Raw genomic sequence first — 19,968 nt, 5'->3', positions numbered from 1 at the left:
ATGACATTGACACCAAAATAGACTTTTAGATAATGGTACAGAATAAAGGACACAGAGACAAACCCACATAAATATGGTTTTGTCATAGTAGAAAAAGGTGCCAAAAACATTTACTGGAGAAAAGATAGCCTATTCAACAAATGGTGCTGGCAAAACTGGAAATCCATATGTAGCAAAATGAAATTAAATGTCTCTCTCTCACCGTGCACAAAAATCAACTCAAAGTAGATCAAAGACTTAGGCACTAGAACTGAGACCCTTTACCTAATAGAACAAAAAAATAGGCCCCTATCTTCACCACATCAGCCTAGGATCTGACTTCCTTAACAAGACTCCCAAAGTGCAAAAAGTAAAATCAAGAATTAATAAATGGGATGGATTCAAATTAAAAAGCTTCTTCTCAGCAAAGGAAACAATTAATAAAGTGAGGAGAGAGCCTACAGATTGGGAGAAAATCTTTACTACATGTACTTCTGATAAAGCATTAATCTCTAGGATATATAAAGAACTCAAGAAACTTAACACCAAAAAACAAATAACCCAGTCAATAAATGGGCTAAGGAACTGGACAGACACTTCACAGAAGAGGAAATACAATTGATCAACAAATATATGAAAAAATGTTCATCATCTCTAGCAATTAGAGAAATGCAAATCAAAACTACTCTCAGATTTCATCTCACTCCTGTCAGAATGGCAGTAATCAAGCATACAGGCAACTGGGGCCAGGGTTGTGGCTCAGTAGTAGAGCGCTTGCCTAGCACGCATGAGGTACTGGGTTCAATCCCCGACACCACATAAAAATAAACAAATAAAATAAAGGTATTGTGTCCATCTACAACTTAAAAAAAAAAAAAAGAATACATGCAAATACAAATGTTGGTGAGGATGTGATGAAAAAGGTACATTGTTGGTGGGACTGCAAATTGGTGCAGTCTGTAACTATGGAAAATAGTATGGAGAGTCCTTAGAAAATTGGCAATGGAGCCACCATCTGACCCAGCTATCCCACTCCTTGGTTTATACCCAAAGAACTTAAAATCAGCATACTATAGTGACACAGCCACATCAATGTTTATAGCAGCTCAATTCACAATAGCTAGACTATGGAACCAACCTAAGTGTCCCTCAGTAGGTGAATGGATAAAGAAAATGTGGTATATATACTCAATGGAATAATACTCAGCTTTAAAGAAGAGTAAAATTATGGTATTTGCCAGTAAATGATGGGATTTGGAGAATATCATGCTAAGCAAAATAAGCCAATCCCCACAAAACAAAAGGCCTAATGTTTTCTCTAATATGCAGATGCTAATTCAAAATAAGGCAGGGGGGCACTAAGGAAGAATAGTGTTACCTTAGATTAGATAGAGGGAAGTGATAGGAGGGAAAGGGAGGGAATGTGGGGATAGGAAAGATAGTAAAATGAAACAGACATCATTATTGTATGTATATATATGTGACTACATGACCAATACGATTCTGTAACATATACACTCAGAGGAATGGGAAATTATATCCCATCTATGTATGATATATCAAAGTGCATGAATGCATTCTACTGTCATGTATAACTAATGAAAACAAATTTTAAAATTTTAAAAATTGTTATTACTAGGTCTTTTAGTCCCAGAAGTAAAAAAGCTGACTAAAACACCTTTTCTTGACCACTGAGCTACATTCCAGCCCTTTTTATTTTTTATTTCGAGACAGGGCCTCACTAAATTGCTGAGGCTTGAACTTGCAATCCTTCTACCTCAGCCTCTTGAGTTGCTGGGATTATAGGATTGTGCCACAGTGCCTGGCTTGTCCAATGTCTCCGATGGCCTCTGACTCATTCTTTATTGCTATATGAATAGTCCTAACCCCACTGGGATAACACCCTTGGATGCCCTGAGGCTGAGGGGTATGCCTATGCCACACCCAGAACAGTGCCTGGCAGATGGTGTAGGTGCTCAACAAGGACAGACGGTTGTGATGAATGAAGAACAGGTCTGCTGAAGAGGGGATACAGGCCAGAAATTATAATCCTAAAATTCATGTCATCTCCCCACTATCCAGCCCCTATCCTCCCTACTACTTCCTACCTCCTGGCAGAGCCAGCCACTGGGAAGACCAACTGTGACATGGTTAGGGAACAGTAAGAAAAGGGTATAAGTAAGACAAAGAAAAAAAAAAATGCAGAAGAACTGCATAATGGAAAAGTTTATAAGGAAACTCCCTGGGGTGGGAGGTGAGGTAATTTAGTGGTAGAGCACTTGGCTAGCATGCATGAAGCCCGGTTTCACCCACAGCACTGCAAAAACAAAGGATCCCTACAATGTCTACTTGGAAGGCTGGTATTAAATGGCAGCTGAAGTCTTCTGGGTAGCCCAGCTGCTGTGAGGGGAACTGGGCAGCGGGAGTGTTCATTCCCTGCAGCTCCTACCCTTCCCTGTTGCTTGGCTAGGTCGAAACTCTGCCAAGGGGTTCATGGGCTGTTGAGGGTCAAGACAAGAGGTAAGAGTTTTTGCAGAGACTGTAGAGTGAAATAATATGTAAGGGTTGATTTTTTTTTTTTTTTTTTTTGGGCAGGGTGTACAGAGGGTTGAATTCACAGGCAGTCAACCACTGAGCCACATCCCCAGCCCTACAACCCTCTTTTCATAGTAATTTTAAGATGTTATCTATCTTTTGCATTGTCATTCTCTCATGAAAGTAAGTAGAATTTTCCTGAAGTTGCATCAGGTGTGATGATATCATTCTAAGAGGTAATGTCTCCTGTGCTTGTGCAGTCTTGAATTTTTGAAGATTTTCTCAAATTTTAATATCTAATATAGAATATAACAACAGATATAATCCACACAAATCGAACTTTTCTAAGATCCTTAAAATGTTTTAAGAATGTAAAGTGGTTCTGGATCCAGAAAGTTTGAGAACCATTGTACTAACCCAACTCAAAATTGTTATTTGAAGTCATCTTAACATCACCCAGTTGGTTTGCAGCAGGGAAGAATAGAATTTTGTCCTATGCCTTCACTGCTCTGACATTATCTGAGCCACCTGCCCATGAACCCCAACTGGATTAGAAACTCCTGAGGGTGAAGTTCATGTAGTTTTAATCAGCCCACCTTCTCTCCTATAGCATTCAAGTTAGTACTTCATAAATCAATATTATCTTAAGAATACTGGCCACAGGAAATTTAAAATTACCAAGCCCTAGTCTACTACTTTTGTGCTACCATAACAAATACCTGAGATAATAATGAAAACCTGAGATGAAAGACTGCCAGGCACAGTGGCACATGCCTGTAATCCCAGCAATTTGGGAGTTTGAGGCAGGAGGATTGCAAGTTCAGGGCCAGCCTCAGCAATTTTGCAAGGCTGTCAGCAACTTTGTGAGATCCTGTCTTTAAATAAAATATAAAAAAGGTCTGGGGATGCAGCTCAGTGGTAAAATGCCCCAGGGTTAAATCCCCCTTGATGGAGCAGGAGAGAGAAAAGAAAAGAAAGGTTTGTTTGGGATCACAATTTTGGAGATTTCAGCTCATGGTCTCTTCCCTTTTGCTTCTGGGACTATAGTGGGTCCCTTATCATACAGTGTTTATCACTGGAGAAGCTGGGACTACAACCTTCTCAAATTCCCTGGTGAGTCATGGCAAGAGCTCAGGACAGAGGAAGCTCCTGGTAGCCAGGAAGAAAACAAAAAGTGAGTAGTGCTCCACAATCCTTTTCAAGGGCACACCCCACCAGGTGCAATCACACATGCATATAATTCCATTGATTCAGTAAGCTGAGGCAGGAGGATTGCAAGTTCAAAGACAACCCCAGAAATTTGGTGAGGCCTTAAGCAATTTAGCAAGATCCTCTCTCAAAATAAAAAATTAAAAGTCTGGGGCTGGGATTGTGGCTCAGCGGTAGAGTGCCACCTTGCACATGCGAGACCCTGGGTTTGATCTTTAGTACTTAGTACCACATAAAAATAAATAAGTGAAATAAAGGTATTGTGTCCAACTACTATATATATATATATTAATTAAAAGGCTGGAATGTAGCTCAGTGGTAAATAGCCTCCAGGTTCAATCCCCAGTACCAAAAAAAAAAAAAAAAAGTGACATCCTACTTAGGTGGTCCTTTTAAAGTTTCCATGACCTCTCAAGCTGGCCAGCCAGTGGGGGACACTCAAGATCCTAACTGTCACATGAAGGCCCATGTCTTAGGGAATGGATGAACAGATGAATGCTGGAGGAGTGCAGGGAAGGGCTATGCTAGCAGAGTAGAAGGAGGCAAAAGAAAGAAAAAATTGACAATTATTAATCAAGTATGCAGAGATCAGCAAATGATGCAACCAGGGGCCTGACAGGGACTTGAAATGGTAGTGGTTCCAAATCATCCACCCTGACATTCCTGTGCTTATCACTGGAGAAGCTTGGACTCTACCTTCCCAGATTCCATGCACAATGCTTCTTTCCACAGCACAGAGTCCAAGAAGGCAGGATGTGGCTCCCTGGGTTGCAGATGCTGAAACACCTTTCAGAGCATTTTCTAAGTTTCCTGCTGCCCCAGGAGGATTGCCAGGGCCCTGTACCTCTGTAGCCCTGACCTCTGGCACAGAAATTGCAGGTTTGACAGGCGTGCCTTGGACCCAATCTGAAAGTTTAACAATACCCTGCTAGGAGAGGGAGGTCCTCTGGCTGGGGAGACCTGCCACTCCTCACTGCCACATAGCCAGTGTGGATTGACTCTGCTCATGAAGGCAGGCATCTGAAGAAGGACTCAGCAGGTTTGAGGCTTCTGGTGGGCCTTCTGGATTCAGGTTCCCAAGGGAGAATCTGAATTCAGTCAGTCATACCTGAGAGGATTATTGTAAGATCAAATGTTTGTGAGTTAATATTTGTAAAGCATTCAGAAATAATAACTTTTTTTTTTTTTTTTTTTTTTTGGTGGGAGTGAGGATTTAACCCAAGGGAGCTGTGCCACTGAGGTATACCCCCAGACTTTTATTATTTTTTATTTTGAGACAGGATCTTGCTAAGTTGCTGAGTCTGCCATTGAACTTGCTTATCTTCCTGCCTCAGCCTCCCAAGTAGCTGGGAGAAATTATAACTATTTGATAATAATGTTTTCATGATTATAAATCTTATCACCAAATCTAGAAAAACATTGTAAACCTGCAGTTATTCTGGGAAGATGAGTTAATATCTAAGAATTTTACTTTTTCTAAGTACAAGTAGGTAGTGTCAATCTTTTATCTTAAGACAAAGTCATACAGAAAGCTACTATGCTACTATAGGGAGGTGGGGGTGTAGCTCTGCAGTAGATCATATGCACAGCATTTGCAAGGCCTCAGGTTCAATCTCCAGGACCCTTTCCACCAATTGTTTGGAGATAAGTTCATTGTACTGTTTTTGTTTTGCTTTGAAAATTGGGTATTGAACCCAGGAGCACTCTATCCCTGAGCTACTAGACCTTTATTATTTTTTTTTATTTTGAGATAGGACTTGCTAAGTTGCTGAACCTGGCCTCAAATTTGTGATCCTCCAGCTTCAGCTTCCTGAGTTGCTGGGATTACAGAGGTGTGCCACTGCACCAGGCTCAGTGTCCCATAGCCATATTCAAGCCATATTACCTGGATATAGCAGTTGGAGTGGGGTTTTTTTGTTTGTTTGTTTGTTTTTTTATGCTGGTAGTGATGAAACTCAGGGACTCAGGCATGCTAGGTAAGCACTCTACCATCAGTCCCAATTTTTATCTACAGTTTAATTAAAGAATTGAAAAATTATGGAACTGTCACTGTTATTCTAGTGATAGTCTAGGGGGTCTCAAAATCTCACCCTTGGGGGTTGGGGATATAGCTCAGTTGGTAGAGGGCTTGCCTTCAATCCCCCAGCACCACAAAAAAAAAAAAAAAAAAAAGAGAGAGAGAGAGAGAGAGAGAGAACAAAGTCTCACCCTTGGGGACACATGGGCAATACCCAAGGAGGGGAAAATGCCTGAGTTCCTCTCCAGCCAATCAAATCAGAGAAATCTGGGGGCAGGGACGGTTACAACCTGTTTTTTTCCCCCTCACCTTCTGGAGGCAATACATATATAATGTACAGCTTGAGTTAAGACCTACTTTTTCTTGAATTTCACAGATAAGTAAGTAGCACAATTATAGAAGGGAGCAGTTACTAGAGTGAATATTCATGACATTGGTGACATCAATAATGGGACACAGTGGTCAGTGTGGGGAGCCAGGTAGAGTTTTTAGTGAAGAGTTTTTGCTAAGAATCCAAGAAAAGCAGAAGACTGGGGGCATTACTAGGACTTGTTATACAAGTGATAGTCAAGAAAATGTCTGGGGATATAGCTCAGTTGGTAGAGTGCTTGCCCAGCATTCACCAGGCCCTGGGTTCAATCCCCAGCACTACCAAAAAAAGAAAATGTCTGGGAAGGACCACCATGGGTTCTCTAGCCACTGCCATGTCTCTCTCCTAAACTCTCCCATTAGAAGGGAAGGGCAGTTGCCTGTTGGTAGTTTCTTGATCTTCCAAGAGCTCCACGGGACCCAATCTGGGCCTCAGATTCTGGCTTGTGGGGGCAGGGACTGGAGCCCAAAAGATAAGACCCGCCCAGCGACTGTTGCTAGAGGCAAGTAGCTTTTGTTATCAAGCATTAGTAACACAATGGGAGCCCAGCAGCCAGGATAGTCCATCAACTTCATCCCCTTGCCCTGAATCAACCCGAGACCTAGAAGGGGGAGGTAACGAAGCTTAGCAAAAGAATTCCAGTGCAGACTGTTTTTAGTTGTTAATGTGTGGATGCCCCCCTACCCCCCTTACTCTGGCTAATGGGGGGGGGGCATTAAGGCCTGGACTCTCCATTGCAAGAGGCCTTTGTTCCTGGGTCAAGCTAGAATAAACGGCCAAATCCCATCCCCCTCAGCCTCAACAAGAAGCTGAAATCCCAGCAGCCCTCCACCTTCTGGAAAGGCTGGCCAGGGGCTGCTGGGGACTGGGCAAAGTAAGGAGAGAAGATGGGAGCCAGGCCTGCCCCCATCGCTCTCCACCACTGGCTCAGGAAGAAGAAATAACTCACCACAGAAAGTGTGGGGAGAATGGAACAGAAAAACCATTACTCTGACATTTCTCTCTGGCCCTCCAATCTAATTTCTCAGCATCCCCCCAAAACACCCCTATCTTGCTCACCATAAAAGTAACAGCCTTCAACCAAACCAAGGCCCATACCTCTCAGCCATTTTCTCCCTCTCTGTTTTCCTCAGCTTCTGCAAGTGTTAAAGTCTCTCTCTCCAGGCCCCATACCAAGAAGGCTGTCAGGAGTTGCATCACAGGAAGCTACTCCCTTCCAGGGGCCAGTTCCAGTCTAGATCAAGCATCAGCTCAGCCCATCCTAGGGGATATGTTTTCCTCAGAAAGTCCTAACACTGAAACCAGATGTTCTCTTAGGCTGCCATGATGTTCCTAGAGCCTGACACAATGAGGATAGCATTTCAATTTAGGAGCCCTGGCTTCTATCTGGTCACTCCTGACAACCAATGTGACCTTAATCAAGTTTTGACCTTTCTGTGCCTCAGTTTCCACATCTGTAAAATGAATTACCATCTTCTCCAAAACTGGGTTGCAAGGCTCAAATAAGATGTTGCAGGTAAAATAAATGCTTTGTAAAGGCCAAGTTGTCCTATTTCTCAAAATGTGGTCTGAATCAGGCCATCTGCATTAGAATCACCAGGAGGGGGCAGAAAGAGTGGGGCTAGTTAACTTTGCAGCTTCCTCACCCTACCAGACAGCACAGAATTAGAATTAGGATCCTGGAGGTCAGGGTCTAAAAATAGAATTTAGGCAGCATTTTCAAATTATTCGTATGTAAAATGTAGGTTTTTTGGTTTTGGTTTTGCTTTTTTGTGGTGTTAAGGATTGAAATCCTCCAATCCAATTTCTATAGCATACTAAGCAGGCGCTCTGCTCTACGCTCTGCTCTACCACTGAGCCACACACAGCCCCTGTATTGCAAAATTTGAGGACACCAAGAACAAGCACACTTATCTCACTTGCTACCTGCTGAGTATACCAGGCAATAGCCAGTCTGAGATAAGTCACAATCAAGTTGAGAAACTGGGGCTTAAATGTTATGACATAAATAAGAAGACACCTACAGGATGCTGGACATAAATATTACAGGGAGGCTAAGGAGGGAGAAGTCAAATGTGACAGTCTCGGAAGTGGGTAAAAGCACTGTGCCCAGAGAAAATGAAGGACCTAGATGGAGAGGAGACCCTGCAAGGAGAGAGGAGAGTTTCCAAGCATGGTAATCAACTCTTCTTTGAAGTGCAGTTTCTTCCATATACCTAGGCCAGCCCCAATCCCAGTTCATCTCTCAGAATTTCTTTCTTTCTTTTTTTTTTTTTTTTTTGGCTCTTTTTAGGCAGTACTGAGGATTGAACCCAGGGCTTTATGCAAGCTAGACAAATGCTCTACCCCAGTAGAGTTACGTTCCCAGCCTTTTTTATTTTATTTTGAGACAAGCTCTTCCTAATTTGCCAGGTTGGTCTTGAACCTTGTGATTCTCGTGCCTCAGCCTCCCAAGTCACCAGGGTTATAGGCATATGTCACCAGAAATCCTTTTCTTGAGAAGATGAACTAACCCCAGAGAATTATTTTTGCTCAGTGCTCTGGTGCATACCTGTAATCCTAGTGATTCCGGAGGCTGAGGCAGGAGGTTTGCAAGTCCAAGACCAGCTTTGGCAACATAGTGAAACCCTGTCTTAAAAACTTAAAAAATGGGGCTGGGAATGTAGTAGCTCAGTGGTAGAGAGCCCTCAGTTCAGTCCCCAGTACTAAAAAAAAAAAAGGCATTATTTGTGTCTGGTTCTTATCTACTCTGCTCATAAGCCCAGCGAAAAAAATCAAAGGTAAGATGCTCCTCTCACTTTTCAAGAATTCAGAAATAGAGCTCAGTGGTAGAGCACTTAAATAATATATGCCAGGCCACAGGTTCAATCCCTAGTATCACAAAAACCAGGAAGTCTCAAAGCAAATAAAAATCTACATCCAGAGAGTAGAACTATAAAACAAACAAGAGACCCAAGTAGGGAGAAGGGACTCTCCAGAGCTCACCTTCCTCAAACCTTACTGAGGATTAACAAATCAAAAGAAAAGGAGAAGTCGACCCAGGATGCACATAAAAATGAAAATTGAGACTTAATTAATTAATTAATTGCCTCCAATTAAGGGAAATAACTGACCAACAAAGGTATCCTTCAATAGATGAATGGATAAAGAATTTGTGATATGTATATTCAATGGAATATTACTCAGTTTTAAAGAAGAATGAAATTATGGCATTTGCAGGTGAATGGATGGAGTTGGAGAATATCATAATCCTAAGAAAAATAAGCCAATCCCCAAAAACCAAAGGCCAAATATTTTCTCTAATATGGGGATGCTAATTCACAAAGAGGGGAGACACTAAAGAAGAATAGCATTACCTTAGATTAGGTAGAGGAAGTGAAGGAGAATGGAGGGGATGTGGGAATAGGAAGGATAGTAGAATGAAACAGACATTATTACTTTATGTATATATGTGACTGTATGACCAATATGATTCTACAACATGTACACTCAGAAAAATGAGAAATTATATCCCATCTATGTATGATATATCAAAGTATATAAATGCATTCTACTGTCATGTATAACTAATTAAAACATTTAAAAAATTCCAACCACTGGTTTTTTGGGGGCAGGTGTATCCTTCATTGTCTAGTGTCCTAGAACACTAACTCAAAATGGGATAAAAGTCAATTTATGAACCCTAATCATATCTTTTAAAAAACAAACAATACAAGCCAGGTTTGGTGGCTCACACTTGTAAACCTAGCTCTGGAGGCTGAAGCAGGAGTATCAGGAGTTCAAAGTCAGCCTCAGCAATAGTGAGGCACTTAGCAATTCAGTGAGACTCTTCTCTAAATAAAATACAAAAAATAGGGCTGGGGATGTGGCTCTGTGGTTAAATGCCCCCAAGTTCAATCCCTGGTACCAAAAAAAAAAAAAAAAAAGAAGAAGAAGAAGAAGAAGAAAAAAGAAATAATAAACATCAGCCACTGAACATTACAGAGTTTCTATAAACGTTTGTTTCATTTTATATATGTATATGGATACATGCAAATACAATGTACTAGTCAATTTATGTAATTCCAGGGGCTCAAGAGGCTGATGAAGGAGGCCACATTCAAGGCCAACCTGGGCAATTTAGCGGGACCCTGGTTCAAAATTAAAAACAAAAACAAACAAACAACAAAAACAACAACAAAAAAAAACTGTGATGCATGCCTGTAATCTCACCCAGAGGTGAGGCAGGAGGATTGCAAATTCAAAGCCAGGCTCAGCAATTTAGCAAAGCCCTAAGCAACTTAGTGAGGAAAAAAAAAAAGGGCTGGGGATATGGCTCAGTGGTTAAGCACCCCAGGTTCAATCACCAATACCAAAAAAAGAAAAGAAGTAGTACTGGGGATGTAGCTTAGTGGTAAAGCATGCTTGGTTTAATCCTTAGTTTTTAAAAAAAAAAAAAAATTCAAATTATTGTAGTAGTTATTCCCCCCTAGGAAAAAGGTTCATCAGATTTTTTTTTTAAACTTTAAGAACACTGTCATTGAATCCCTTAAATTCTCAGAACCCAGTGACAGAGCTCTGACTATAATTTTGGCTTCAAGGAGAGGATTTCCTGATTAGGAAGCATAAATGTGTGGTCTACTTGAAAGTTTTCTCTGAAAACAGCATTCTGATTTCTTATTTATACATCCATCTCTTAGGAATTTGGTCCACATGAATCAGGCCTCTGGAGCCCTGTGACTTCTGGGTACACTTACCATAAAATTTCTGAGCCTAACAAGACCATAGAATGTGGTAACAAAACCACAATACTGCCACCCTGTGGACCCTTCCATGCGCTCAAAGAACAGTCACCAAGGTTTTAATGAAAAGGCATACTACTTTGGATACAACCCAGAGGAGACTTGGAGTGGAGGTGTAGCTGAGTGGTAGAGCACTTTCTAGCATACATCAGGTCCTGGGTTCAATTCCTGACACCTCAAAACTAATGATGATAGAGAGGAGACTCTATCCAAAGATCACTTTCCCTAAGCCTCCAAAATCCTTTAAAACTAGCTCAACTCTAGTCTATCAGCTAGAACTGTCAGGAATCCTACCCATGCCAACACCCTATTTCTCCTGCCCCCCAAATCCTCAGGAAAGTTCTCTTCACTATACTCACCAACAGAATTTCCTAGTGGTATTTGCTTACATAGGGCTGTTCTCCTTAACTTGGAATGTCAGCTTCCCCCAGCTCAGGTCTATAATTCTAAGGTCTGAAATTCAGATATCTCACATACCCGAAATCTCAGTCATCTTTTGCTTCTGGACAAAATGCAAGACTCTAAAGGCAGATTTTTTAGTGTGGACTTCTACAGAATCTTGTCTCCAACCTGGGTTGGCCCTCAGCATCTCCAGGGAATCTTATTTATGTTAACTATCTGGGATCAGTAACTCATCCTGTCTCCCAGGAGGCATCCATCAATCTCCCCTTCCTGCCCTTCTTCATCCAGTGGATGTGCCTACCACACTCATGATAATAACACAGGAGAGACAGAAAAGGGTCTTCTCCCTCAGCAAGCCCTCCAATTCCTCCAATGCATGCATCTATCCCACATCAGCCTTTCAAGTCTTCCAGATCTTTCTCTGATTCAAGGACAGTCTCACTCCTTGGGCACTGGGGCGACCTCTTCTTTTGTCCCCATGGGTACATTACATCTCTTATTTTCTTCCTCATATGATGTTTTTGTTTTGGTTTTGGTGCTGGGGATCAAGTCCAGGGCACAAATTATATTGTTAAATTGTGTGCATATAAAAATACATAACCATGAATCCCACCATTATGTAGGACTATAATGTACCAATTAAAAAATATGGGGAAAAATATCCAGGGCACCTGCTAGTCTAATGTTCTACCACTAAGTCACATCCCCAGCTCTTTCTCACTTCTATTTTTAACTTCTCCAGGCTTCTTCCCTCTGTGTGCAAAGTCTCTTTCACCCTAAATAGAAATCTCTTAGATCCTGTGTTCCTGTCTAGCTACCTCAACTTTCTTTCTCTCAAATCACAGTCACACAGTCACGGTATTTAATCAACCAAATCTTGCTCCAACTTATCACCTGCATTTCATTTTTCCACTCCCAGATATTGGCTTCTCTTACCACATCATTGAAACTGCTCAATGATCTGCTAATTTCCAAATCCAACGGACTCTTTTCTGTTTGTTTGCTTACAGTATTAGGGATTGAACCCAGGGGCACTCCATCACAGAGCTATATCCCCAGGCCTTGTTATTTTTATTTTGAGACAAGAGCTCTCCCAGTTGCTCAGCCTGGCTTTAAACTTGTGATCTTCCTGCCCCAGCCTCCTGAGTTGCTGGGATTACAGACAGGCTCTACCACACCTGGCTCCCAGTCTTATTTTCAATGAGTACCCCTAGGGTCTTATGACATAGTCCTGACAAGCTCCTTATACTTCCAAATAGACTCCAAATAAATGTCGATGGAATCTATACCTTTGTTATTTGTTTTGCTTTTATGGTGTTGGAGATAGAACCCAGGGCCTTGAACATGCTAGGCAAGCGCTCTGCCATTGAGCTACAGTTCCAACCCTATACCCTCATTTATGCTGCTCCCACTGGTAGAATCCCTTCCCTGCATTTACCCTTCAGCTCAAGGGACCCATCCTCACCTTCCAGAATACACTAGAGCTTTCTCCTTCCTCTATAAGGCACATTTGGTCTTTTCTCCCTTCCCACCAGGTAATACTATTTCTTTCTTTGTCTTCTCTCCATACTCTGTAAATGGATATTTACAACTACAAGAATAGCTGATAAGGGCTAGGGCTGGGACTCAATGGTAGAGTGCTCGCATGGCATGTGTGAGGCACTGGGTTCAATACTCAGCACCACATAAAAATAAAAGTATTGTGTCCACCTACAACTTATATATATACTGATAAATTCACAATATCTACTAATAAATCACAGAATATCTGCTCCTTTATGTGGCCTCCCACCCAGAAACTGTTGTTCTTAAGAGCATGTGACTACCTTATACATATGCCTTTGTACACCTGGCACCAAGCACAATTCCTGATACTGAGCAAGGTTGAGATAAGTGAATATACTATGAATTATCACAATATCTGTATTTTATTTATTTTCATGCAGTGCTGAGGATACAACCTAGGGCTTCACATGTGCTAGGTAAGTGCTCTATCACAGAGTTACAACCCTAGCTAGTAAATATATTCTGAATTGTGAGAGGTTCTCATACATGCCAAGGAGTTGAACATTTAGCCCACCAACACTGGGAGTCATACACACAAAAAACATATTTCAGGGAGATTAAAGAAGTTAGGAGCTAAAGGTGTAGCTCAGTGGTAAAGCATGTGCTTAGCATGTGCATGATACTGGGTTCAACATTTAGCACCAGAGAGAGAAAGAAGGTTGGATGCAGAATGATTTTAGGGGAAACCAGGGAGGATATAGCTATAATGGGACAGTCAAGAAACAAGATAGTGCTGAGCATGATTGTGTTTGTTACTCCAGCAACTCGGGAGACTGAGGCAGGTGGATCACAAGTTCAAGACCAGCCTCAGCAACTTAGCAAGACCCTTTCTCAAAAACAAAAAGGCTGAGGATGTAGCTTGCTGGTAAGTGGCCCTGGTCAATCCACAGTACTAAAAAAAAAAAAAAAAGTAAACATGTTGCTTGGCATAGTGGTTCATGCCTGTAACCCCAGCAACTCAGGAGGCTGAGACAGGAGGATAACAAATTCAAGGCCAGTCTGGGCAACTTAGAAAGATCTTGTCTTGTAATAAAAGCTAAAAAGAGCTGGGGATATAGTTTAATAGTTAGAAGACCCCTAGGTTTATTCCCTAGCACCCCCACCCCCCACCCAATGTAACCACACTCCACAAAAAGGGTCCCACAGGGACTTACCCATTCCTAATATCACATGCAACAAGATACATGTATCAGATTTATCAACTGTCCCCATATCAAGAGCATCATCCCTCCTAAGGGACTATATTTGGATACGTAACGGACCAGAACAAGAAAGATACAAGTGCATGAGCACTGCTCAGATGCCAAGACCAGGGATCCCGAAACCCTAGAAGGCATTGAATATCATGGTAGAAGTGAGATGTGGGGAGTCATGAGAAAAGGGAGGTAAAAGGACAGAGACGATTCTGGTCACCATTTTTCTGGGGCTAGCCCAGTCCATTTTGCTCTTCCTTGAGCACAATTGTCCCTGGAAAGGACATATCCCTTTGCAACAGAGATCTGGGTTATACATTCATAAGCAGTCAGTCTCCCACCAGGCAAGATCTGAGGGTCAAGGCAAAGAAAAGAAAGAGGATAGAGTTGGGCTCACCGGCCATAACATGGTTCTGATCTCCAAGAAGAACACATTATCCGCGTGGAACTCCTTCAGCCCCTGGAAGATATAGTCCTTGAACACTGGAGCATGACGGACAAGGCCAGAGATGGAGAGAAAGATGTTTTGAAACTTTGTCCGAAGGGCATCTTCATTGGGATAAATCTTTTCGGGGTTCTTGGTCACCATAGTGAAAGCCCTCAGCAAGCTACAGGATAAAGAAGGGGAAATAAAAGTTGGGATATAGCACTTGGCTAGCACGCACAAAACCCTAGGTTCCATTACTAACACTGCAAAAAAGAAAAAGAAGAGGAGTTAAGGATGATTCAGGCCATTGAGTCCAAGAATAAACCAGGATACACCCTAGTGAGCAGAGACCTGGAAGAGGCAAAGGGAAGCATCTGGGGGTTTTGTTTTTGTTTTTGCAGTTCTGGAAATTAAACCTAGGGCTTCATACATGCTAGGCAAACACTACCACTGAGCTACATTCCAGTCCTTTTTATTTTATTTTAAGATAAAGTCTTCCTAAATTGCTAAAGTTGATCTCAAATTTGCAATCCTCCTCAGCCTCCTAAGTAGCTAGGATTACAGGCATGTACTACTATGCCTGGTCTTTCTGATATAAACCCAGGTCCAGTGAAGAGGTAATTGGTTGCTTACTCTAAGTTCAAGACGGAGTGCACACTAGCAAGACTCTCCTGTTATTCCACATATTTGGCCAACCTGACCCCATTTTATCCACATCTTAGACCAAGCTCTCTTTGTGTGTGGGGGGGTGGGGGTTGGGGTTGTATAATAAAATGAATTGTGTCCCCACTGGGAGAAATACAAAGTCCCAGTGGTCCATTTTCAGAATACACTTATTTAGCCTTAGATATAAAATTGGGATGTAAGAACAGCAGCTGGAAGGGAAATAGAACTGAATGGAAAGTTATACACAGTTAACTCACACAATAGTACCATAGCCCATGGATGTGGCAGATCCAAAGTCCAAGCACTTGAACTGCCCTTTGACAAACAGGAAGTGGGGGAGGGGTTGCCCAACCATCAAAAATAGAAATCTCTCTGTTAAGAAATAGTAACTTAGGTAAAGAAGTAAGAGCTCCACATATGTCAAAATATACCTGCCCCAAGAATATTTTCCCACAAGGAAACAAAAGGGAGGTGGGACCGATCAAAGGTATATTTCTCTAAATAACCTAATAGGAGACAGTAAAACCTAGGTGACCATTGGGAAGATGGTATACCCCATAGTACTCAACCAATGAGGAACCAGGGGAAGGACCTCATGCTCTATAGGATACAATGCTGATGGTAACTGCTTTGGGTGTACCAGACACCCAATCTTGCAAGACCATCACTAAAGCCTTGTTGTTTTGGCTGTACCTTGTGTCTCTATTCTTTGGGTTTGGACAAGTGAGTGTATTTGTCACACCACTCCCCCAAGTGCACATATTGAAGTCCTAACCTTCAATGTGACTATATTTAGAGGTAGGTCTATTTATTTATTTATTGGTACTGGGGGTTGAACCTAGGCGTGCTTAACCACTGAGCCATATCCTCAGCCCTTTTTATTTTTTATTTTTTGAATTTTGAGACAGGGTCTCATTAAGTTGCTTAAGACCTCCCTAAATTGCTGAGACTGGCTTTGAACTTGCAAGCCTCCAGTTTCAGCCTCTGGAGGCGCTGGGATTACAGGTGTGTGTCATCATGCCCAGTCAAAATGGTCCTTTTAAGGAGGTAATTGAAATTAACTGAAGTTGTGAGGGTAGGAACCTGATCCAATAGGACTGATGTCCTTATGAAAAAGAGGAGGAGATACCACAGATGTGCATTCACAGAGGAAAAGTCACATGAGGATACAGAGAAAAGGCAACCATCTGCACACCTATTAGAGAGGCCTCAGGAGAAACTAACCCTGTGTGCACCTTGACCTTGGACTCCAGGCTCTCCATAACTGTGAGATAGTACTTTTTTTTTTCCTTTCTTACTTTTGTGTGTGTGTATGTGTGTGCTGGGGATTGAACCCAGGGCCTTGTGCATGCAAGGCAAGCATTCTACCAACTGAGCTATTTCCCAGCCTTCTGAGCTCAGATTTTTATGCATGGGTGGTACCAAGGATTTCATACCTACAGTACATACTGCTCATTGCCTAGGATAGGTCTGTGACACATGCTTTCTGAACCACCACTCACCTTTTATCAAACTCAACAGTGTCCTTTAGCTTTTTTCTGTGATCCTCCAGCAAAACCCAGTTTGAACATTCTCTTGCCTTAAGGTTTTGGGGAGCTGACTGAGCAAATCTGAACTGCAGAATCCCCTCTGGGGTGATACAGAAATAGCAGTGAGGCCTGTAGGTGACGTTTTTTACCAGCCATTCCATACTCGCCATGCCAAATTCATGGAGGTGTAAGGCAGCCCCTGGAAAGGGAAGAACAGAGAAGGGACAAAGGAGGTGAAGTCCAGATACTAGGGATTAGGAGACTGTAAAGGCAGTGTAGAAGGACAAGAAGTGTGAAGCATGTGAATTTCTATCTTTCTGGCCAAATTCCTCAGACTCGAATGTAATGTACCTTTCCTGTTCCCATTCCAAGACCTCACTGTCCTACTTCTTTCCTTTGTCTTCTCAGGAGGGCCACAGTTTTCTTTGCTATGAGTGGGGCTTCACACTCAGCATGGTGGTGCAGGCCCGTAATCCCAGCTACTCAGCAGGCTGAGGCAGGAGGATTGCAAGTCTGAGACCAGCCTGAGCAACTTAATGAGGAACCCAGACCTGTTTCCAGACTTGTCCTTGATTCTCATGTCCTGATCCCTAACCCCTCTCCCTGCACTGATATTTCAATCATTGCTCTGGGCCACTATCTGTGCGGTTTCTGGCCTTCAGACTTTGCCATTTGAGACCTCACATTTGTCCTTCAGACCAAACATCAGTTTTACTCTGGTGTTCCTCAAGAAATACTATATACTGTCCCTGTTCTCCTTGCTCCATCTCGCACCTGATCCCGACATTAGCCTCTCAGCAGGTGTCCCAGCCCTGTGAGCTCTGGTATGACACCCTCTCTAACCCTTACATTCCCCACAAGCTGGGGATGCTACTTTATTGACTTCAGTTATTATTGTTATTTGAGATGGGGGTCTCACTATGTTGCAAAGACTGGCCTTAAATTCCTGGGTTCAAGGTACGGTGGTACAGACCTATAATCCTGGTGGTTCAAGAGGCTGAGACAGGAGGATCATGAGTTCAAAGCCAGTCTCAGCAACTTAGCGATACCCTAAACAACTCAGTGAGACATGTCTCTAAATAAAATACAAAAAAGGACTGGAGATGTGGCTCAGTGGCTGAGTGCTCCTGGGTTCAATCCCTAGTACCAAAAACAAAAAAACAAAACAAAACCAAAACCCCTCTCTTTATAGCATTTAAAAAAGAGATATAGGAAAGTCCTCATAAGCTGGAAGAAGCTATTTTTTTTGGGGGGGGGGAGTTTTTGTTTTGTTTTGTTTTGTTTTGTTTTGTTTGAAGGTGCTGGGGATTCAAACCAGGGCCTCCTGCATGCTAGGAAAGCATTATACCACTGAGGAACATCTCCATTCCAACCAGTAGCTAAATAGTTATTTAGATGTGCAAACTTAAAATGATTTTTTCTTTTTTTTTCTTAATTTGTAATATGATTGTGTTGATTGATTGATTGATTAATTGAATTTAAAAAAATAAATGACAGTGGAATACATTACAATTCTTTTTTTTTTTTTTTTTTTTTTTAAAGAGAGCTTTTTAATATTTATTTTTTAGTTATTGGCGGACACAACATCTTTGTTTGTATGTGGTGCTGAGGATCGAACCCGGGCCGCACGCATGCCAGGCAAGCGCGCTACCGCTTGAGCCACATCCCCAGCCCTACAATTCTTATTACATGTATACAGCACAATTTTTCATATCTCTGGTTGTATATAAAGTATGTTGACACCAGTTCGTGTCCTCATATATTTACTTTGGATAATAATGTCTATCACAGTCCACCATCCTTGCTTATCCCCTGCCCCCTCCCTTTCCCTCCCACTTCTCTTCCCTATCTAGAATTCGTCTATTCCTCCCATCCTCCCCCTCCCTACCCCACTATGAGTTAGCCTCCTTATAACAGAGAAAACATTTGACATTTGTTTTTTTGGGATTGCCTAACTTCACTTAACATTATCTTCTCCAACACCATCCATTTACCTGCAAATGCCATGATTTTGTTCTCTTTTTTTAAAATGATTTTTCTTATCATAGGAAGGTGTTACTCTACTCCAGGATGCAGTATCATATTGCATCCTATTTGGTGACAGTCCCTGGAGAAAGGTTAGAAGAAACTGTCATGAGGAAAGTTATGAAGGGAATAATAAAGTTCTCTGGGCCCTGGATGCTGTGTTAGGGAAGACCAGGAATATCCCAGCCTACTCTGAAGCTGAGTCTGTTAGGAAGCAAAGTTTTGATTTCAAGGATGAACCAATAACCACCATTGAATCCTTGCTTCTCAGGTTGGCAATAAGAGCAAAGAGAACTGTAGTTGCTACTCCATTTAGGATAATGACAACTTCCATGACAGTGACAATTCCAATTTTAGTTTCTTCCCATGTCCCAGCATCCCAAAACTATCCCTCTCCAAATTTTACCTTTTTTATTTTTTTTAGTTGTAGATGGACAAGATATCTTTATTTATTTATTTTTATGTAGTGCTGAGGGTCGAACCCAGTGTCTCACACATTCGAGGCAAACAATCTACCGCTGAGCTACAGCCCCAGCCCTCCAAACTTTACCTTTAGGCATCTTCTTTATTACATGAAACACCCGGCTGTCCTCAATGAGATGCTTGGCCTTGAAGAAGTGCATACTGGGCGGAAACTTGTGGGTCTCCATGGCCTCCATGATCTCCCTCTTTTTGATGGCCATGAGGTTCCTATTGGCCTTCTTCTCTTGGCTATTCATCAGCACCTCTGAACCAAATCGGATTCTCTTCTCTTTCACTAATAGCCAACTTCGTGCTTCATCCATAAATATGTTGGACCTGACAAAGGATATTTCCACAGCCAAAACCAGGGCGAGCAGGGCTGGCCACCCAGATGAATCACCCACCAGCATTGGGATGCCTGGAAGAGAAACTGCTCAGAGGACATTCAATAGGACTACAAAGGGAAATAAACAAATGAAAATCTGCAGATCTAAAGATCCAACTCTATGTTCAAGGCCCTGGGTTCAATCCCTAGCTTCCTAAATAAAAAAAATAAATGTTGAACTCTGATTTTCCTTTTCCCACCCATTCTCAGATTACCCAGAGTAGGATATTGACTAATTCTTCTCTGAGACCACAGAAGAAAAAGACCTCTAGATATAGACATGTAGGGGTTTTCCTTATAAAAGGTCATCATGAGGTCTCTTTACATTGAAGCTTTGGGGGATAAGCCCTGCTCGCAAATAAAGAAAGATACTGCATGCTGGGTACAGTGGTGCACACCTCTAATCCTCAGAAAAAAATAGA

At 42.0% G+C, this 19,968-nt stretch overlaps 1 protein-coding gene across 1 annotated transcript in view; it reads right to left on the bottom strand.

Moving 5' to 3' along the window:
- Ada2 (adenosine deaminase 2) overlaps positions 1 to 19,571 on the bottom strand; it is a 30,838-nt gene extending 11,267 nt beyond the window's left edge. The window contains exons 1-3 of the mRNA XM_076852531.1: positions 19,250 to 19,571; positions 16,648 to 16,873; positions 14,450 to 14,660 (exon numbers count right to left, since the gene is read on the bottom strand). Of these exons, the coding sequence (XP_076708646.1) occupies positions 14,450 to 14,660; positions 16,648 to 16,873; positions 19,250 to 19,571 (759 nt within the window). The remainder of the gene's footprint in view (positions 1 to 14,449; positions 14,661 to 16,647; positions 16,874 to 19,249) is intronic.
- Positions 19,572 to 19,968: the final 397 nt, after the last annotated feature.

This window comes from Callospermophilus lateralis, chromosome 4 (assembly GCF_048772815.1).
Source record: "Callospermophilus lateralis isolate mCalLat2 chromosome 4, mCalLat2.hap1, whole genome shotgun sequence".
Classification (NCBI taxonomy): domain Eukaryota; kingdom Metazoa; phylum Chordata; class Mammalia; order Rodentia; family Sciuridae; genus Callospermophilus; species Callospermophilus lateralis.
This window is presented reverse-complemented; position numbering and strand designations above follow the sequence as displayed.